At 37.2% G+C, this 20,653-nt stretch overlaps 1 protein-coding gene across 1 annotated transcript in view; it reads left to right on the forward strand.

Annotated features, from left to right (window-relative positions):
• The first annotated feature begins 1,131 nt into the window (after nt 1-1,131).
• The window catches only part of LOC131434426 (endoribonuclease Dcr-2), a 50,102-nt gene continuing 30,580 nt past the window's right edge, over nt 1,132-20,653 (forward strand). Inside the window, exons 1-2 of the mRNA XM_058601120.1 lie at nt 1,132-1,298; nt 1,354-1,573. Coding sequence (XP_058457103.1) covers nt 1,368-1,573 — 206 coding nt within the window. The 5' untranslated portion in view covers nt 1,132-1,298; nt 1,354-1,367. The remainder of the gene's footprint in view (nt 1,299-1,353; nt 1,574-20,653) is intronic.

The raw sequence follows: 20,653 nt of genomic DNA on the forward strand, positions 1-20,653 counted from the left end.
GAACGATTTGGAACAAACTCAGATGTGCAAATATACAAAGATTTGTGGAACAATTGAAATAGTTTTACTTTCAAAAGTCGTTAGAAAGAGCAAATATGAATTCGGTTTATATGTGTATTCGTACCTGTATACGAAATGCGATTCTGGAATGGATTAAAAAATAAAGCCCAAATATTTAAGTATCTTTGATTTACTGCACTCGAATTTCATGCATCTCGTAGAATAGTACGAATATACCGGATCGATTGTTTTATCGTTTATATTTCGATACTTAATTTCGATAATTGGACTGATAAAAAGTTTCGGAACAGAGGTACGGTACAGCAACCTGATTGCGCTGGCCTTACAAGAATTTTTTCAGATGTTCGAGCCCCAGCTGAACTAATCGATCCACTGCCCTGACGTTTAATGATGCTGCAGAACTTGCAACTTGCCGCGAAATAAGGATTTTCCACTCGAGGCAGTTAGTTTTGTTTACATTACTCAAGTCTTCAATAAGCGGTAACCAAGGTTTCGTTAATTGTTATTTAAAATCAATAATTTATCAATTTGTGTTACCAGTTTTAATAATTTTTCAGGTGATTTCGTTTTGACATTACCAGTTACTGAGGGGTACTTAAATTTGCGAAACAGTTTCGATAGACGAGTGGCAGGTCGTGTCGTCGGCTAAACGCTGCTATGATGAGAGTTGCAGTTTCATCTGTCATAATTCCAGGAAATACGAATTTCAATTTAAATAATGATTTTTGATCCATTCTGCCCACGGTTACAATGTTCAAACATTTTTCCATTCGTTTGATCATAAATGTTTTTACCAATAATATTGCTTTCTCACTACCAAACATTACCATATTTCAATCTCATTTACCTCGTCTCAAGATTCGTTTTTTGTACGTACATGCGGGATTGACGAATATCAAATGAAGTCGAATAAAAAAAAGAAAAAAGAAATAGAGGGAAATAAACAAGACACGTACGGCAAAATAATGACGCAATTTCGCCTGAATAGTTTTGACAGCAGCCGGAATGCAGCCAGCCTTCTGACGGTTGCCAGAATTCCTCACAAGCGGGTTTATTTTATCGCATTGAATGAAATTTCATTCAAAATGTGGCTGACGTTTTCTTTCAGTGTTATTTGTGATGTTTTTCCATTTCAATCATTTTCTATAATATAATCTGCCAACTCTTATATTCATGGAAAATTGCATGGATTGCATCAGTTTAAATCAGAGTTGAATACGGTTGGAGTGAAAATATCAAAAAAAAAAATTTAAAATTAGGGTTTCGTTATTTTCAAAGTATGAATCAAAGTTAAAATACCTACCTCTAGAGTAATTTGTATTTCATTTCCAGTATTTGTTTTGTGAATGATGAATCACACTATGAATATTCTCGATACTACTATTGCCGGATCGACGGAAATGGATGATTTTATACCGCGGGACTATCAGCGGCAAATGAAGGAGATCTGTTTAAGAAAAAATACGATCATTTATCTTCCCACTGGAGCCGGAAAAACTCACATCGCTCTTATGGTTATAAAAGCTATGGCCCAGAACGGTGATCTAGACAAGTAAGCGTGAAAATTCACGAATTGATAATCCACTCATAAGCTGCTTTGACCAATATTTGGTATTATGAACCCCTCTCTCGTGTTTAATATTTTAGCTCTGCCTGCCACGAGTTAATCATTTTGCAAGTGAATCTTCATTTTTCTTTAATATATAATTAGAGTTTCAAGAAATCCACCCATTTCCCATTGAATACAAGATTTATAATTTGCCCTTAAGCAAATGTTTTTTAATAAGATTCATAGAAACACAAGATGTAATAAACATAATAAGATGTAATAAGTTATCACGATTCACGATGTAGAATTTACGCTGGTGGCGTAATGAGTAATTAGTAAATTTCTCACAAAATTAAGGACTATTCACCGTACACGGCACCGTGTACGGGCACCCGTATTAATTCAATTGTTTCAATTGTACTATTCGGCACAGTACCAATTCAGTACAGCTAGCCATCAGTGTAAAGTCCGTCCGGAAAATTTAAATTCGTCGTTACCGATATTATCATTATTATGTTTTTTATAATAAAATTTTTATTTGACTCATTTGCTTTAGCTTGTTGTTATAGGAGAAGAAGAGACGCCGTATATGGGGGCGGCATACTCCCCTAGAGTTAGTAAAGAAATGTGAGGAGGGTGGGATTTACAAAATATTGATTTTGAATTAAAATACATCATTCGTTTGTGGCACAAATTTTTTATATTTTTTTTCTGGATCTTCACGTTCTTCAGATTGTAACGAGAGAGATTATCTTTGGCTGGGATGCTTTGTTGGTGTGCTCTGACGTTGATGTGGCGTTTTTGGGTAGTTTTCAGCAACTCAGTCATTTCAAGGCAGGGGCATGCTCCGAAGCATCGTTTATACAGGTCATACTTTCAGCAGCATAAAGAAGAGTGCGATAGAGCTGTAGACGAGACAGAGAGAGAAGGAAGGAATAATATAAGGAAGATATTATTATAAGGAAGATTTCGAGTTGCCAAGACGTCGCGGACTGGTACGAAGGATGGTATACCTCGGGCCCGAAGGGAACCTATGAGTTGGGACCTGGCATCACAATACTCGACACACATCCAAACAACATGCTCGATGTCATGATAACCCTCACAGCAAACGCAGTCACCACTCTCGGCGAGCCCCACACGACAGAGATGCGCGTTGAAGATATAATGATTAGACATACGCTTTGACATTACACGAATAAAGTCTCGGTTCACGTCTAACCCCCGGAACCAAGCTTTCGTCGATATCTGTGGAATTATTGAGTGTAACCATTGTAACTATTCCATGTATTTTGCCAGCTGGCTAGAGTTTTCTGACGACAGCAATTGAAAAAATCATTCAAGCAGATTGGTCTTTCATAGATATCACCTTCTAGTGCGCCCACATTGGCTAATGAGTCCGCCCTCTCATTGCCCTGTATGGAACAATGTGAGGGGACCCAAGCCAAGGTAATCTAATATGATTTTGCAGATAAAGCACTCTATTGTTTCCGTATTTTCCCCATGAAATACGGTGAGTGCTTTCCAGGCTTCACTGAACGGAGAGCCTCAATGGAACTGATACTGTCCGATAGAATGAAGTAGTGATCTGTGGGCAGAGTGTCAATGATCTCAAGGGTATACTGAATTTCAGCTAGTTCTGCGACGTAAACTGAAGCTGGATCACTGAGTTTATAGGAAACGGTGAACTTTACATTGAATATACCGAAGCCAGTGGACCCGTCGAGATATGATCCGTCAGTGTAAAACATTTTATTACAGTCGACTTCTTTAAATTTATTATTAAAAATTTTTGGGATCTCTTGAGGGCGTACAGGATCCGGGATTTCACGAATTTCTTCTTTCATGGATGTGTCGAAAAACATAGTAGAATTAGAAGTATCCACAAAATGAACACGATTGGGAACAAACGAAGAAGGATTTATATTCTGAGCCATGTAGTCAAAAATAAAACGGGTCTGTTTCTATCACCATCGGATTCAAGATGTCGCATGGGATTAGCAGTCGATATGAGAGATCCCAGAATCTGTTTTTCAACGGTAAGACGCCCGCCAGTAGTTCAAGACTTATCGCATGAGTTGATTGCATGCAACCCAAGGCAATACGCAAACAACGATACTGAATTCTTTCCAGTTTAATGAAATGAACATTCGCAGCGGAGCGTATTCCAAAGAGTGCTCATTGCTGTTTCTCTCGTGAATCCGTCAACAAACCTTCGCCAGTAACCGCGTTTCTTAGCTTTAATCAGATTTTTCATTTGAAATTCTAGCGCCGCGTATTTCCGATAATTATCGGGGGTTCCGTTCCTTCTGAACGGAAAAGGCTGAAGCTTTCTTTTTCGTTTTCAGCTCTGAGCACTCTTTGTCCCACCATGGGTTGGGAGAACGCATACTAGTTTGCGCGCTGGGTACTCGTTTCGTCTGAGCTTGAATTGCAATGTCGAGAATCAAGCCAGCCAAAAATGTATACTCTTCCTCCGGAGGAAGCTCCTGTGATGTTCCTAGTGTCTCAGATATCGAGCTCGCGTAACTTTTCCAATCAATGTTTCGTACGAAACATTGTTGCCATTGTTCAGTTAACTGTTTTAAAAATGTCCTTACTGTTGGCAGTAAAGCAGTTAGGAGGCTTTTTAGAAGATCAGTAATATTGAAGGCTGTTAATATCCATCCCAAGATATCAGATAATTTCAATAATCCAGCGTTTGTTTGATTTTCTGGTTGTGATTTGGGGTCATTCGGGTTTTTTGAAGCCCCATTAAGTGCTGGGTATTCCTTATCATCTCTAAGTTGTTTGAAACCAGGAGGTATTTGCTTTGGTTTTGAGTCAGCACTTTACGTTTTTGTTTGATCATTTTGTGACAATCTCGTTTGCTTGCTTCAGGTCGGACACAACCAGTGGCGTCTCGTGACAAAATTGACTGGTTGTGCACTGCTTATGTGGTATGATAGCAGATGTAACAGTTCGTTGTAAGTGAAAACTAAAGATTGAGGAATGGAGATTCGCTTGTATTTTTCAATATAATGAGATAACGATATATATTCGGATGTGATTTTTTATTGAACAAGCAAATCTCAGAGCTGAGTAATTCTTTCTCTTCTTGAATCTGTACAGTAACTCGTGTGCACGGAAAGACACTAACACAGCGACAACAGATACTTGAAATTTCGGTGTTTCGGTTTCGGTGCGATCCAACCTATTTTCATCGAATAAATAAAGATTCCAAAAAAAGAATTGAATTTGGATGGGGTTGGGGACGCACAACAACGCGTAACTTGTTTGGCGAAACCTTGTCAATTGATTTTATTGCCGAGTAATGTTTTGTCAGGTCCCGTGCAATATTCAGGACTCTAAGAGACTTGGTCTTGGATTTAAGCCGGAAGTATACCACTCACGGACCTCCCGAGCCACCGTCTTGGTAAACTTTTCGACGAGGAGGCAATATATCAGAGGGAGATCGGAGGGGGAGATGGTGGTATCTCGGATTCAGATTCAGCTTCTAAATGTTCTTCGTTCATTGAAGGTTCGCCTTCTTCCGAGACATCCCCATTGTCATCAATATTCATATTCATACAGGAGTCTCCCGCACTTGAAATAAGAAAGAAAAATAAAATCTATAAATAGTAAAAATAAAAAGAAAAAGTTAGAAAAAATATTTCACTCCTCCGTTGTGGCTCAGTGTGACCTTGACTCAGGATTGTACGGCTGCGATGCGGGTAGCAAACAATAGACGTATGGTACTGTCCGCTGCTGCTCGAGTATAACACAATAGCGTCCACTGTCGATACTGATGCTAAGTCGGTGCACAAGCAGAGCTCACTTGCGGGGATGCTGCTTTTTATCACGGTGTAATGCCTATACTACAGCCCTTGCTGTGATAGGAACCTTCGTTTTGCCGATCTCGATTGTAAGAAAAACGTGTGTGTTCACTTCGAACATTCGGTTAAGAATAACCGATATTTATTATTTTCACTGAAATCGGTTTGTCAGCGGATTTGCTGTGCCGGAACGGAAGGGTTCTAACAAAAAAAAAACCACTGTACATTCATTGAACCGTCACGGAACTAAACCGGAACGAATAAGTGTGAATAGTCCTTTAAGGTCAATTCGCACTTTTACAATCTGGTTCAGTGTTGGCACGGTTCCGTGCACTGGCACCAATGTTCTTCGTTATGTAGTCAGAATTGTGCGGCTCAGTACCGACACGGAATGATGCCGGATAGGTGTGAATTCACGCATTGAAGCGTGTAGAAGAATATAAGCGTCCGTGCATGGAACTGTGCCGGCACTGAACCGGACCGCATAGGTTGAAACAGACTATTAAGTATGGCGCCTGGATCCATGCATGTCTACATCGGAACAAACTCGACTCGGAATCAAACCATACCCCGAGGTATTTGAAAGTCAAAACCTGTTGGATCATTCTTCCCATCATATGAAGCTGCGTGATTCTCGAAAAGACGATCAGCTCTGTTTTCTCCGCAGAGAATTCGATACCCAGATGAACAGCCCAAACGGACAATTTATCTAAGGTATTTTGCAATGGTTTTTGCAGATCAATAGCTTTGGGTACAGTAACTGAAACCACGCCATCATCTGCCAATTGTCTTAGTGTACTTGGGTTACGAGACAGCTGTCAATGTCGATTACATAGAAATTATACAGGAGCGGACTGAGGCATGAGCCTTGCGGTAGACCCATGTAGCTAATTCTGATTGTTGCCAAATTGCCATGTGGAAAATACATGCACTTCTTTGATAAAAGGTTGTGCAAATAATTATTTATAACTGCTGGAAGTCCATGTTGGTGGAGCTTGTCTGCAAGAACATCAATGGAAACTGAATCAAATGCTCCTTAAATGTCTAAAAATACAGAGGCCGTTTGTTGTTTTTGAGCGAAGGCAATTTGGATGTCAGACGAAAGTAATGCATGGCAATCATTCGTCCCTTTTCTTCGGAAGCCAAACTGAGTATCTGACAAGAAACCGTTCGACTCGACCCAAGTGTCGAGACGTCGAAGAATTTTTTTTCGAACAATTTTCTGATGCTGAACAACCGTTTCACCGGCTTTTGAATGGCCTTTTTGTTACAAGACATGAGTGCTATGGAAAATTCCATCATTGAAAAGGAGCTATCAATGGAACCATTATTTGGAGAAGACTCCCTAATAATGCTATGTGTAGGAACAGAATCTGGATAAACTTTCCTCGCATAATCAAATATCCATCGGTTCGAGTATTCCTCACTTTCATTTCCTACGTTACGATTACTTATTCGACTCACCGTATTTCAAAGAGTGCTCATTGAGGTTTCTCTTGACAAACCTTCGACAAAATTTTTCCAATAGCTGCATTTCTTGGCCCGAAGTATGTTCTTGTACTTGGTTCTCTTGGAGAAATATATACTGAAGCAATGCAAATGTCCTTTCCTTTAATGTTTATTTGACAAGCAACAACTTCTTTCTAGAAGTCGAAGAAATGTTTAATCTATAAAAGGAATAACATTTCTTAATTCCTAAAAGCACTCCACCATACGGGGAGTCTCTATCGAGACGTATAATGTTAAAGTCATTAAAATTTAAGGCTATGTTTTATGAAAGCCATGTTTCGCACAAAGCAAATACATAACATTTTTGACTATGCAACAAAACTTTAAATGAAAAGTTTTGGCATGATGCTTCGACAATTCCACTTCAGGACAGTGTTTGAATCATTTGCGGCGGATGATAAATTATCGATCAAATGATACGAAACCTGAAAGAACTGGCCATTGAGCTGATAACTGTTTCAAAAAAGTTCTAGCTATTGTAAGAAATGCCGTTATGATAGTCTTTAGAGGTTCAGAAATATTGAATGCTGCGAAAATCCATTCTACAATTTCCCGAAAATTTCAGTAATCCTGATGGTGGCTGTGGAACGGAGCCCACTGAATTATTGACTTTTGTTGTGCTAGTTCCTGGATTGGTTTGTGAATTTGACAAACCAGGAAGCACAGTTTTTAGTTTTAAATTTGGCTTTTTAGATTTAACACGGGGATCTTTTTTTGACGGAAATAGTGAAGATACCTCGTTTGTCACTCCTCAAGGGTCTGTTGAGAGGAGATTAACAAACCACAAAATACCAAAAAAGACACCTAAAATTACGGTGTCTTTTTGGTATTTTGTGGTTTGTTAATCTCCTCTCAACAGACCCTTGAGGAGTGACAAACCAGGTATCTTCACTATTTCCGTCAGAGTCAGATTTCTCTGGCTCCGCAAGATTTGAAAAACCGTTTTCGATTTCCAAAGGTGGGACATAAATAATCGTTTTAAGCATTTCTGCATATGTGCGCTTAGACCGTGCTTTTAAAGAAAGCTTCATTTTGTCATTACGCAACTTAAATGCATCGCATACTGAAAGATCATCATGAGGACTCTCCCCACAATAAATACATTCATACAAATACAATTTGAATTTCTTTACTGCAATCGTTGTTCTTATGGGGCCCTTCACACTTAATACATTTCGACTTATTACTACAGTAAGTAGCTGTGTGGCCAAAATATTTGCAGTTCGTGCAATTCATAACATTTGGTATGAAAAGCCGAACAGGAAGACATACTCTATCGATGTGGACATGGCTAGGCAAGGCAGATTCAGCGAATGTCACTCGAAACGAATCTGAAGGTCGATAAGTTTTGTTTTCTTTTTCAAAAGATGCTGAGTACAATTGCTTGCACTCGAGTATCCTTACTCCCTCAAGCATAGAGTTTTTAAAACGTCCAACTCCATGCTCAAGCAACTCTTTAACCGAAAGACCCGCTTCGGTGATAACACCGTCTATTTCAACGTCTTTCTAAGAAATATATACGCGATGATCGCGGGTAAATAATTCACAAACAATCTCGTTAGCCTGCTTTAAGGAATCGACTACAACGCGGATCTTGTCTTCATGGACTCTTACTATCTTTTGTCGTGAATACGACTTACTTTACTATGGGGCGCCTTTTCAAAATTTACCCTCTCAGAGAGTGATAAGTTTTTGATCGTGAACATCATGCCATCTACATGCCATCGGAAATATGATCACAATTTTATGATAAAATTTTCAGTTGTGTGACATAATCTCAAATAGTTCAAAATTAAACTTTTCTGAAATGTTTGGTTTATACGAGTATCAAAGAGGATAATTCATAAGGCGCGTTTGCCTTTCTCGTATTTTGAAAGCTCATAGCTCAGTGATCTGTGGAAGGATTTATATAATCTAACTACCAATAGAATCGAAAATTTTCAACTTGAACGTGTATTGCAACAACATTGAAGTTTTTCAATAGTACACTATTGAAAAACCTGTTTGATTTAACCTATGACAGCACCAGTCAATCAGAACGCGAGATGTCTGCATCTATACAAGAGCATCCATATAAAAGTTGAGTGGTTCATTTTACCTACCATTTGCTGAGCAACTGTTCCCGAAACAAGACACGCGAGAGCAACAACGAGAACCTGTCGTCTCACTTTTTCCCGTTCTGCGAACAGGAAAAGGGGCTGTCCGTACACCGCTGCCAGTAGCAGGTATAAAATGAAATGTGATGTAAGAAATAGCGTCATTTAAGTTAAAGCAGCTACTCTAAACGCACGAGACACCGTCAGCACGATGACACCGAAAACCGGTAGAAAGGCAGCCAAAAAGTCCAGCAAGGCCCATTCAAAGCACTTTTAAGTGCTAAAGATCATCCTAAAGAACTAGTTGATTTTTGTCGCTTTCCTACCATTTTCCGAGCAACTGTTGCCGAAACAAGACACACACGAGAAGTTTAAAAAATTTGCACCGTCACTGATACATTCAATTACGAACGTCAATGCTAAAGCGAAAGTGATGATGTTGAACACATCTTTATACTAGTATACAAATATGCCGTGCGAAACAGAGTTGCCATGTATACAGATCAATGTGTATTTTTGTCGTGAATACTTTAGTATTCGGCCGAAAACAAAAATGAACAAATTGTTAGAACAAAGGTTTCCACTTGATTTACGCATTCTACTTTCCAGGCGTATCAGAACTGGCTAAACTTAAAGCAATCTTAAATATTTCTTTATCACAGAGATATTGTCGTCCTTAAAAGGACCGAGTTTTTTTCAACTCCTCGTCGTTACGGATGGCCAGCTGCAGATGGCGAGGGATGATTTTCGTTTTCTTGTTGTCACGGGCAGCGTTACCGGCCAATTCCAACACTTCAGCAGCCAAGTACTCCATCACTGCCACCAGATAGATCGGTGCACCGGCACTGACACGCTCGGCGTAGTTTCCCTTCCGGATGGATTCTGCCAACTGGGAACTGCAGACCAGCACGGTTCGAGCGGGACTTTGCCTTCTCCTTAACTGTTCCTCCTGTGTGCGTGTTTCTGCTTAAAATTCCACAAGATGCTGTTAACAGCTAGGCATCCAATTCAGTATTACTGGCAACGATGCCAGATAGTACTAGTGTCATTTCCGTAGATTTGCATTTTTCTCGGAAGCTCTTACGGTGAAAAGCTTTTATTTTTGCTCGCCAGACAAAACTAATTTCCGTTGTTGATAAATGGTAATTTCCGTAGAAAAACTCCAATTTCCGTAGATTTTGTCTACAGATCCGAATCCGTAGATCTACGGAGATTTCCGTAGATCTGACATCGCTGATTACTGGCTGCCGCTCTACTAACCCTCTCTTTTATATCGTCTCACTGTTTCCCGTTCTGCGAACAGGAAAGGTATTTTAACAAAGGGGCTGTCCGTATACCGCTGCCAGTAGCAGGTATAAAATGAAATGTGATGTGAGAAATAGCGTCATTTAAGTTAAAGCAGCTACTTTGAACGTACGAGACACCGTCAGCACGATGGCGCCGAAAACCGGTAGAAAGGCAGCCAAAAAGTCCAGGCCCATTCAAAGCACTTTTAGGTGCTAAAGATCAGCCTAAAGAACTAGTTGAATTTTGTCGCTTTCCTACCATTTTCTGAGCACTGATTGATTCTCAATATTTCCAACCAAAAGTTTCATCACGATGGAAATTAAAAAACCTTTTTCATGCTCAATTTTTCATGAAGGATAGTAAATACACTTCCATATGATATCTGTGTCATCTCAGCAATCTCACGGAGCTTCACTTTACGATCTTTCATTATAATTTTTGTCACTTCACTCACACTTTCCGGTGTAACGGCTTCCACAGGTCTACCCGAGCGTTCCGCGTCATTTGTGTCGGTACGACCACGTTTAAACTCGGCGAACCACCGACAAATCATTGCTTTTGATGTACAAGAATCCGGATAACATTTTTTAATCCATTGTTTCGCTTGCACGGTGTTTTTTACCCATTAAAAAACAATGTTTTATCAAAACATATATATATATATTTATATATATATATATATATATATATATATATATATATATATATATATATATATATATATATATATATATATATATATATATATATATATATATATATATATATATATATATATATATATATATATATATATATATATATATATATATATACATATATATATATATATATATATATATATATATATATATATATATATATATATATATATATATATATATATATATATATATATATATATATATATATATATATATATATATATATATATATATATATATATACAGCTTAATCTGTATTTTTATTATTTGTTACTATTATCATTATTATTATTATTAAAATTACTCTTGCATACCAAAGATCGTCGATGCATTTCAGACCAGGCCATTGCATATGTCTCGTACTGAAATTTCAAGAAGAATCTGATATCTTCGAACTTCATAGCTTCAATAATAATAAACTACAGCAAATTAAAAAGGAATTGTTTCAAGTTTGGAATATATAGTTGTAGAATAGTAGCTGTTTAATGTAACTAATCTGTACTTTAATGTAAGTGCATCGCTTCAAACTCTATTAGTGAAAAAGGAGAAAGCTTGCACAATTCATGCAATCAATCAACTAACTGGTATTTGGAAAAGTGATGGGAGCGTGTCAGTTTTTTCGTATTCACGACATCCAGTTATGTCTCTGAAATTACCCACCCGCCTTTTTGGTAGCGGGAAATCGTGATGTCAATTCTTTAGATATATAAAATAAATTTAATGTCTTCATTTTACGCCGAAAATAGACTATCCATGGGCCCGCAGAAGTTTCATTGTAAAACTTCGTTCTATGCGAGTTAGGATCCGTTAAATTTTCGCCTGGTGGCAGAGATGGATCTCCCTAAGTCTCATCCATTAGATCATCCATTACATAAATATGTTCAAATAATTGCTCTCAACTGAATAATATGAACGAAAATATACTTTGAAGTGAAATCAAATACAATTATAGATCTATCTGTTAGTCGCTTTCTGCTTTCCACAGGTACTCGGCGTGAAGCTCGCTCCAACTATTTCAAATTTGCTGTGTTCTAAAGGGTGATTTTTTAAGAGCTTGAGAACTTTTTTAAACAATAAAACGCATAAAATTTGCAAAATCTCATCGGTTCTTTATTTTAAACGTTAGATTGGTACATGACATTTACTTTTTGAAGATAATTTCATTTAAATGTTGACCGCGGCTGCGTCTTAGGTGGTCCATTCGGAAAGTCCAATTTTGGGCAACTTTTTCGAGCATTTCGGCCGGAATAGCCCGAATTTCTTCGGAAATGTTGTCTTCCAAAGCTGGAATAGTTACTGGCTTATTTCTGTAGACTTTAGACTTGACGTAGCCCCACAAAAAATAGTCTAAAGGCGTCAAATCGCATGATCTTGGTGGCCAACTTACCGGTCCATTTCTTGAGATGAATTGTTCTCCGAAGTTTTCCCTCAAAATGGCCATAGAATCGCGAGCTGTGTGGCATGTAGCGCCATCTTGTTGAAACCACATGTCAACCAAGTTCAGTTCTTCCATTTTTGGCAACAAAAAGTTTGTTAGCATCGAACGATAGCGATCGCCATTCACTGTAACGTTGCGTCCAACAGCATCTTTGAAAAAATACAGTCCAATGATTCCACCAGCGTACAAACCACACCAAACAGTGCATTTTTCGGGATGCATGGGCAGTTCTTGAACGGCTTCTGGTTGCTCTTCACTCCAAATGCGGCAATTTTGCTTATTTACGTAGCCATTCAACCAGAAATGAGCCTCATCGCTGAACAAAATTTGTCGATAAAAAAGCGGATTTTCCGAATGGACCACCTAAGACGCAGCCGCGGTCAACATTTAAATGAAATTATCTTCAAAAAGTAAATGTCATGTACCAATCTAACGTTTAAAATAAAGAACCGATGAGATTTTGCAAATTTTATGCGTTTTATTGTTTAAAAAAGTTCTCAAGCTCTTAAAAAATCACCCTTTATATCCGTTGCTCTGCCGTCGTGGTCTTCGCTGAGCTTGGTGTGTACGCTGCCTGTACCTGGCCTTAGATACAGCGTTGTAGCTCTTGTTGACGATTAAGTGTGATGCTTCTTGTGTAGCACCACACAATAATCGTTTTGTCCACCGCAACCGGTACTGTACACCATACGAACTGATACCTGGTGGTTGTCTCTGCGGCCCTAATATTGGCTGTACAGCAGCCTTTGCTGCGTTTGCAATTGGCGCAAGCGGGTTTTGTTTACCTGCAGCTAAAGTTGCCTTGACTCGGTGATAGTCGTTAACTCACAAGCCAGTAACATAACCTGTCTGCTTGAACACTTTTGACTGAATCAATAATTTTGACGGAATAGTGTTTTGTATTTGAAAAAATTTTTCTGTTCTTACCAAGCTCAGCAGTGTACTTTAGGTACCGTTGTTGCGACTTCTCTTCACTTATATTGCGGAAATAGTTAAAAGAGTCATGTAAGAAAATTTTATTTTTGCATTTGGTGCCCTGGTTGATACCGAGCTTCGCGAGTTGATCGGCTCTTTCATTTCCTTTCAGCCCAATATGTCCTGGAATCCACTGAATTGCTGTATTGTGTTAGGATATTACACATACAGTTTGTTGTAATCTAAGACTAAATCTGAAGTTCAAGTTCTCATGGTACACACCAATCCCACACGCTCTACCGTCCGTCGACGCATCGGTAAATATAAGTTGCCGACGATTGTGTTTACCATGTATGAGTGACAAAGGTAGTTGTTTTAGTACTTTTGTCGTGAATACGACTTACTTTACTATGGGGCGCCTTTTCAAAATTTACCCTCCACAAGAATGGTTAGAACTTTATCGCGAATATTTCTTGATTTACTTGACCCAACAACATATTTTTTTCTACAAGCTATCGGAAATATGATCGGGAATTTGTGATTAAATTTTCAACAGCATGAGATAACCATAAATAACTGAAAAACAAACAGTCGGTGTTGAACAGTCGTTCGCACCGCACGCGTATAGCTCTTGGCTCCTGGAATTTTTTTTCTGGCTACCTAGAGTTTCATTGATTCAAGGCTTCAGTCTTTTTCAAGGCTACCTGAATCACTAACTAAGTGACTAAGTGATACAAAGAGTGATATTAGAGTGACTAAGTGATACAAAGAGTGATATTAGAGTGACTAAGAAATTAATCAGCCTTTTTTTAAGGCTAGCTAGGAGTCTAATCGAAGACTAATTTAGCCTAGTTAATTTAATTTAAAATTTCATTAATTTCAAAAATGCCTGCGTCCAACCGGAAAGGCAACAAGCCTAAGGCTAAAAATAATTCAATACGGAATAAATCACAATCCGTTATTCAACATTTTTCTAATAACATTCACGATCTTATAGAATCTGAATGTAAAAATAAAAGACAACGGACGGATTTCCCTTCCGTTGATCCTATGCCGTCTAACAATATTTACGAGATTCTTCCTGAATCCGATTGTAGCGACATAGAAGAAAATTCTTCAAAAATTCCCAAAATGGACGCTTGTCGTTCTGGGAAGAAACATCAATCTATGCCACCAGTGACGGTGATGATTTCCGACTTCAAAGCATTCCGTACTGAGCTTTCTACTTTTCTCCCGGAAGTAAAAGTCTCATTTCAAATCGGACGAAGAGGAGAATGTCGAGTCTTGGTGGATGGATTGGAAGATTACGAACGTCTTATTCGATATTTGTCCGAAAAACTTCATAAATTTTATTCATATGATATAAAATCAGACAGACCCTTCAAGGCTGTCTTGAAAGGATTATCAAATGATCAAAGTATTGATGAAATTAAAAATGAACTAAAAGAATTGCTTGGTTTTGCCCCTTCCCAAGTAATACTTATGAAAAAAAGAGCGAATGGTACTTCTAAACCACGCTCTGGAATTTCCCATGAACTTTACCTAATACACTTCAATCGAAGTGATGTAAACAATTTGAAAACTTTAGAAAAAGTACGTTTCATTTCCCACATTAAAATTCATTGGGAACATTATAAACGGCATAATCGTATTGCAAACTTAACGCAATGTCGTCGTTGCCAAGGCTTCGGTCATGGAACCAAAAATTGTCATATGGATATACGGTGTTTGAATTGTGGTAAATCGCATTCGAAAGACGTTTGTCCAATGAATGAAACCACTGATAAATTTTCATGTTCAAATTGCAATGGAAATCATAAATCCAATTATTTGAAATGTCCTGTCAGGGAAAAAATTTTAAACGCTCGTTCGCTTAGACAACAAGTCAAATCAACGACCTTAAATTTACAGAACATACCTGAAAATTCTTCTAAGGCACCTGCCAATTCGTCTTCTAACGAAAACAATTTATTGACAGGTAGATCGACCTCGTCATCATCTACTTCTAATGTCAGTTATGCTGGTATATTAGGTAGAAATCTATCTCCAATTTCTTCTAATGTAAATAATCAAAACACAGGACCGCCTTGCAGTTCTTCTTCTAACGAAAACAATTTATTAATAGGTCTGGCAGTCTACCTACAAATATTCCTTCAATGCCATTCGCTTCTTTAAATGAAGTCGATTTAGGCGATATAACTGAAAAAAAATGATCTACCTACAAGATCAACTTTTTCAAATGATCATCCAAATGAATTCGACTTCATCACTTTTTGAAGCATTTCAAATCGGATGGAAATTTGCAAATAATATTATAATGAATTTAAAATTTAACAGTGATGTTAAATAATTATTTGAATATTTTAAATTGGAATGCTCGATCTTTGAAATCGAGTGAAGATGAATTTTATAATTTTCTCAAAGTTCACAAAATTCATATTGCCATTGTGACAGAAACTTTTCTTAAACCAAATGTAAAATTGAAAAGTAATCCACATTATGTGGTTCATCGATTTGACAGGTTTACTGGAATTGGTGGTGGAGTTGCCATTTTTGTCCAACGGCAAATTAAACATCGAATTTTACCTTCTTTCAATACTAAAGTTATTGAAAGCTTGGGAATCGAAGTTGAAACCATTCATGGAATTTATTTCATCGCTGGAGCATATTTGCCATTCCAATGCACCGGCGAACAATTAAATTTCTTTAAAGGCGATTTGCAAAAACTTACAAGATATCGATCAAAATTTTTCGTAATAGGGGACTTAAATGCTAAGCATGTCCAGTGGAATTGTAGGCAAAATAACAGTAATGGTAAAATACTTCATAATCAACTCTCAGCTGGTTACTTTACAGTTCTTCATCCCAGTAATCCTACTTGTTTCTCTTCCGTGAAAAACCCGTCTACAATTGATCTGGTTCTAACAGATCAAAGTCACATTTGTAGTGAACCGATTACTCATGCTGATTTTGACTCAGATCATCTTCCTGTAACATTCAGACTTTCCAACGAAGCTATAATTAATCCAATTAGTTCTATTTTCAACTATCATAGAGCTAATTGGTTGGATTACAGATCTCACATTGAAAATCATGTGGATCATGAAACTATTTTAGAAAATTCTGCGGATATCGACACAGCAATTGATAATTTGAATCATTATATTATCGAAGCTAGAAATCTTTCAGTTCCCAAAGCTCAAACTAAATTAAATTCTCCTATCATCGATGACAATCTTCAACTGCTCATTCGGTTGAAGAATGTTCGTCGACGACAATATCAACGTTCTCGTGATCCTGCTATGAAAAACATAGTTAAGGATTTACAAAAAGAAATTAAACATAGATTTACTCTTTTGCGAAATGAAAATTTCGCTAAAGAAGTTGAACAAATTAAACCATATTCTAAACCTTTCTGGAAACTTTCTAAGGTTCTTAAGAAACCTCAGAAACCTATTCCTGCTCTCAAGGAAGGAAATCAAATACTTCTTACAAATGGCGAAAAAGCTCAAAAACTTGCTCAGCAGTTTGAGAGTGTCCACAATTTTAATTTGAACGTTGTGAGTCCTATTGAAAATGAAGTCTCACTGAAATATGATCATATTTCAACCCAAGTGTTATCACACGATGACATTATTGAGACGAATTTTGATGAAATTAAATCAATTATTAGAAAACTTAAAAACATGAAGGCTCCTGGTAATGATGAAATTTTTAATATTCTTATTAAAAATCTTCCCGATGTTGCCTTGAGACTCCTGGTTAAAATTTTCAACAAGTGTTTTTCATTAGCTTACTTCCCAAAAAGATGGAAAAACGCTAAAGTAATTCCTATCCTAAAACCTGATAAAAACCCAGCAGAAACATCAAGTTATCGCCCAATTAGCTTACTTTCTTCTATCAGTAAACTTTTTGAAAAAATTATCTTGTTAAGAATGATGACTCATATAAATGAGAATTCAATTTTTTTACCAGAGCAGTTTGGATTTCGTCATGAACATTCAACTACTCATCAACTTGTCAGAGTAACGAACATGATAAAATCAAATAAATCTTCTGGGTTATCCACTGGAGTTGCTCTTCTAGACATAGAAAAAGCATTCGACAGTGTTTGGCACAAAGGTTTAATAGCAAAAATGTCTGATTTCCAGTTTCCTATTTATTTGATCAAAATGATTCAAAATTATTTAACTGATCGTACTCTTCAGGTTAGCTATCAGAATTGTAAATCTGAATTGCTACCCGTACGAGCCGGTGTTCCGCAGGGTTCGAGTGTAGCTCCAATCTTGTATAATATTTTCACTTCTGATCTTCCAAATCTACCCGTTGGTTGTCAGAAATCGCTATTCTGTGACGACACAAGTCTGTTAGCCACAGGTAGAAATCTAAGAGTGATCTGCAGTCGCCTACAAAGAAGTTTAAATATTTTCAGTGATTATCTGTCAAAATGGAAAATTAAACCAAATGCAGCAAAAACGCAATTAATTATCTTTCCTCACAAGCCAAGAGCTTCTTTTCTTAAACCAAACAATAATCACATTCTCAAATTGAATGGCTTGGAATTGACATGGTCTGATCAAGCTAAATACTTAGGTTTAACGTATGACAAAAAACTCACTTTCAAGGATCACATTGAAGGAATCCAGGCAAAGTGTAATAAATATATTAAATGTTTATATCCTCTTATAAACAGAAATTCCAAGCTCTGTCTAAAAAACAAATTGTTAATTTATAAACAAATTTTCAGACCAGCCATGCTTTATGCGGTACCAATTTGGTCAAGCTGTTGTTCCACCAGGAAGAAAACGCTTCAAAGGATTCAGAATAAAATTCTGAAAATGATTCTGAAGCGTCCTCCCTGGTTTAGTACAAATGAGTTACACAGACTCACAAATATAGAACCATTAGATGTAATGTCACATAATATTATAAGCAAATTCCGACAAAAATCGATGCAATCTTCAATTGAATCGATTCGCTCTCTGTATTAGTTAGTAAGTTAGTATATAAGTTCCTTTTCCCCATTACACAATACAAGTAGGTTTAGAATTTTCCCTACACAAAAATCTCAGAATTGCGGAAGCAAATGATGTCTTCATGGTAATAACCAAATCATATATATATATATATAACAGGGCTGAAAAGTCACCACTTGTGGCTGAACACCCAATTTAAATCTTAATAATTTAATTTTAACTCATATTCCAATAAATAGTTATTTAAAAAAAAAAAAAAAAAAAAAAACTGAAAAACAAAGTTTTCTTAAACTGTTGGAAATAATGTGGAAAATTCAACACGCTTGCTTGCCTTTTTCGCACCCGGACGACGGTTTTGAGGTAGTCATGCACATATCAGTTCCGATTATCTACTGGGGAGTATAAAAGGTAAACTTTGATTGCAAATCGTTCATTTCTTCTAGTGCTTCAGAACAAATCAAGTATAAAGCGTGAAACGCTCAGGTCCTGCTCTAATCTGGACTTCATTCGTCAGGAAGAGACATCGGCAATGAAAGCAGACCTTTCGCGTGGTATAAAGCCTCAAACGCTGTTAGTCCAGGCTTGCTCAAGCAAAATCAAACAAAGTCGGTGTGTCATTTTATGCATTTGCATTCCGTCATCAGCCCTCACCATAACCTCACAAGACAGTGCTTTCTTCTTCCTTTCTCCACATTCCTACTTTCTTTCTTCAAACTGGCCAGCTCTATGCATTATTTCTCTACTCTTCCTATCTGTACAAAGTTTTTACTTCATAGGCCCTTTCACTTCTTCACCGATCTTATTTCATGCACCACATTTCCGCTCTTATTCCTCGTCCTCCTGCGAGTCAAACTTCCAGCTCCTTACCCCTCTTAAGAATATTTTACTTGACCGAGTCCGATGTACAAACTTCCGCAATGGTCGTAACTGAACTTAACTTCGCAATCTTGCTTGATGTTCAACCCATTGGTCACAGTGTTTGACAGTGCGGCCTTGTCCCGGTGCGATGAATCCAAGAGAGAAGCGGTCCAAAGAATAGCCCTAAATTTGAACGATTATTCATCTGTCGCAGATGACAATGACCATGTGCTTGTCTTACTTCTATTGAGGGATTTTTCCGTTCGCGCTTCGACGAGTTGCTTCCGTTCTGCGAATGGAAATTACGTTTGCTTTCTAGCCGGGGGTTTGCCGACGATGATCGATGTGAGATTGCAACTGATCTTCTATTGGCTTAGAGTTTCGTAACTACAAGTGCAGAATCTAACAATCATACACATACACATCTTGCGTGTAATAATAATAATAATAATATATATCCCTTGGCGTTAGCACAACCTTGAGACAGATTGAATGATGCTGTCCTTCTACAATTAATCTGGTTCTAACAGATCAAAGTCACATTTGTAATGAACCGATTACACAAGCTGATTTTGACTCAGATCATCTTCGTGTAACGTTCAGACTTTCCAACGAAGCTCTAATTAATCCAATTAGTTCTATATTCAATAAAACTATTCTAGAAAATTCTGCGGACATCGACACAGCAATAGATAATTTGAATCGTTACATTATCGAAGCTAGAAATCTGCAAAACATAGTTGAGGATTTACAAAAAGAAATTAAACATAGATTTACTCTTTTGCGAAATGAAAATTTCGCTAAAGAAGTTAAACAAATTAAACCATATTCTAAACCTTTCTGGAAACTTTCTGATGTTCTTAAGAAACCTCAGAAACCAATTCCTGCTCTCCAGGAAGGAAATCAAATACATCTTACAAATGGCGAAAAAGCCCAAAAACTTGCTCAGCAGTTCGAAAGTGTCCACAATTTTAATTTGAACGTTGTGAGTCCTATTGAACATGAAGTCTCGCTGAAATATGATCATATTTCAACTCAAGTGTTATTACCATATGACATTATTGAGACGAATTTTGATGAAATTAAACCAATCATTAGGAAACATAAAAACATGAAGGCTCCTGGTAATGATGGAATTTTTAATATTCTTATTAAAAATGTTGCTTTGAGATTCATGGTTAAAATTTTCAACAAGTGTTTTTCATTAGCTTACTTCCCAAAAAGATGGAAAAACGCTAAAGTAATTCCTATCCTCAAACCTGATAAAAACCCAGCAGAAACATCAAGTTATCGACCAATTAGCTTATTTTCTTCTATCAGTAAACTTTTTGAAAAAATTATCTTGTTGAGAATGATGTCTCATATAAATGAGAATTCAATTTTTTTACCAGAGCAGTTGATTTCGTCATGAACATTCAACTACTCATCAACTTGTCAGAGTAACGAACATGATAAAAGCAAATAAATCTTCTGGGTTATCCACTG

This window comes from Malaya genurostris, chromosome 3 (genome assembly GCF_030247185.1).
Source record: "Malaya genurostris strain Urasoe2022 chromosome 3, Malgen_1.1, whole genome shotgun sequence".
In the NCBI taxonomy this organism is placed as follows: domain Eukaryota; kingdom Metazoa; phylum Arthropoda; class Insecta; order Diptera; family Culicidae; genus Malaya; species Malaya genurostris.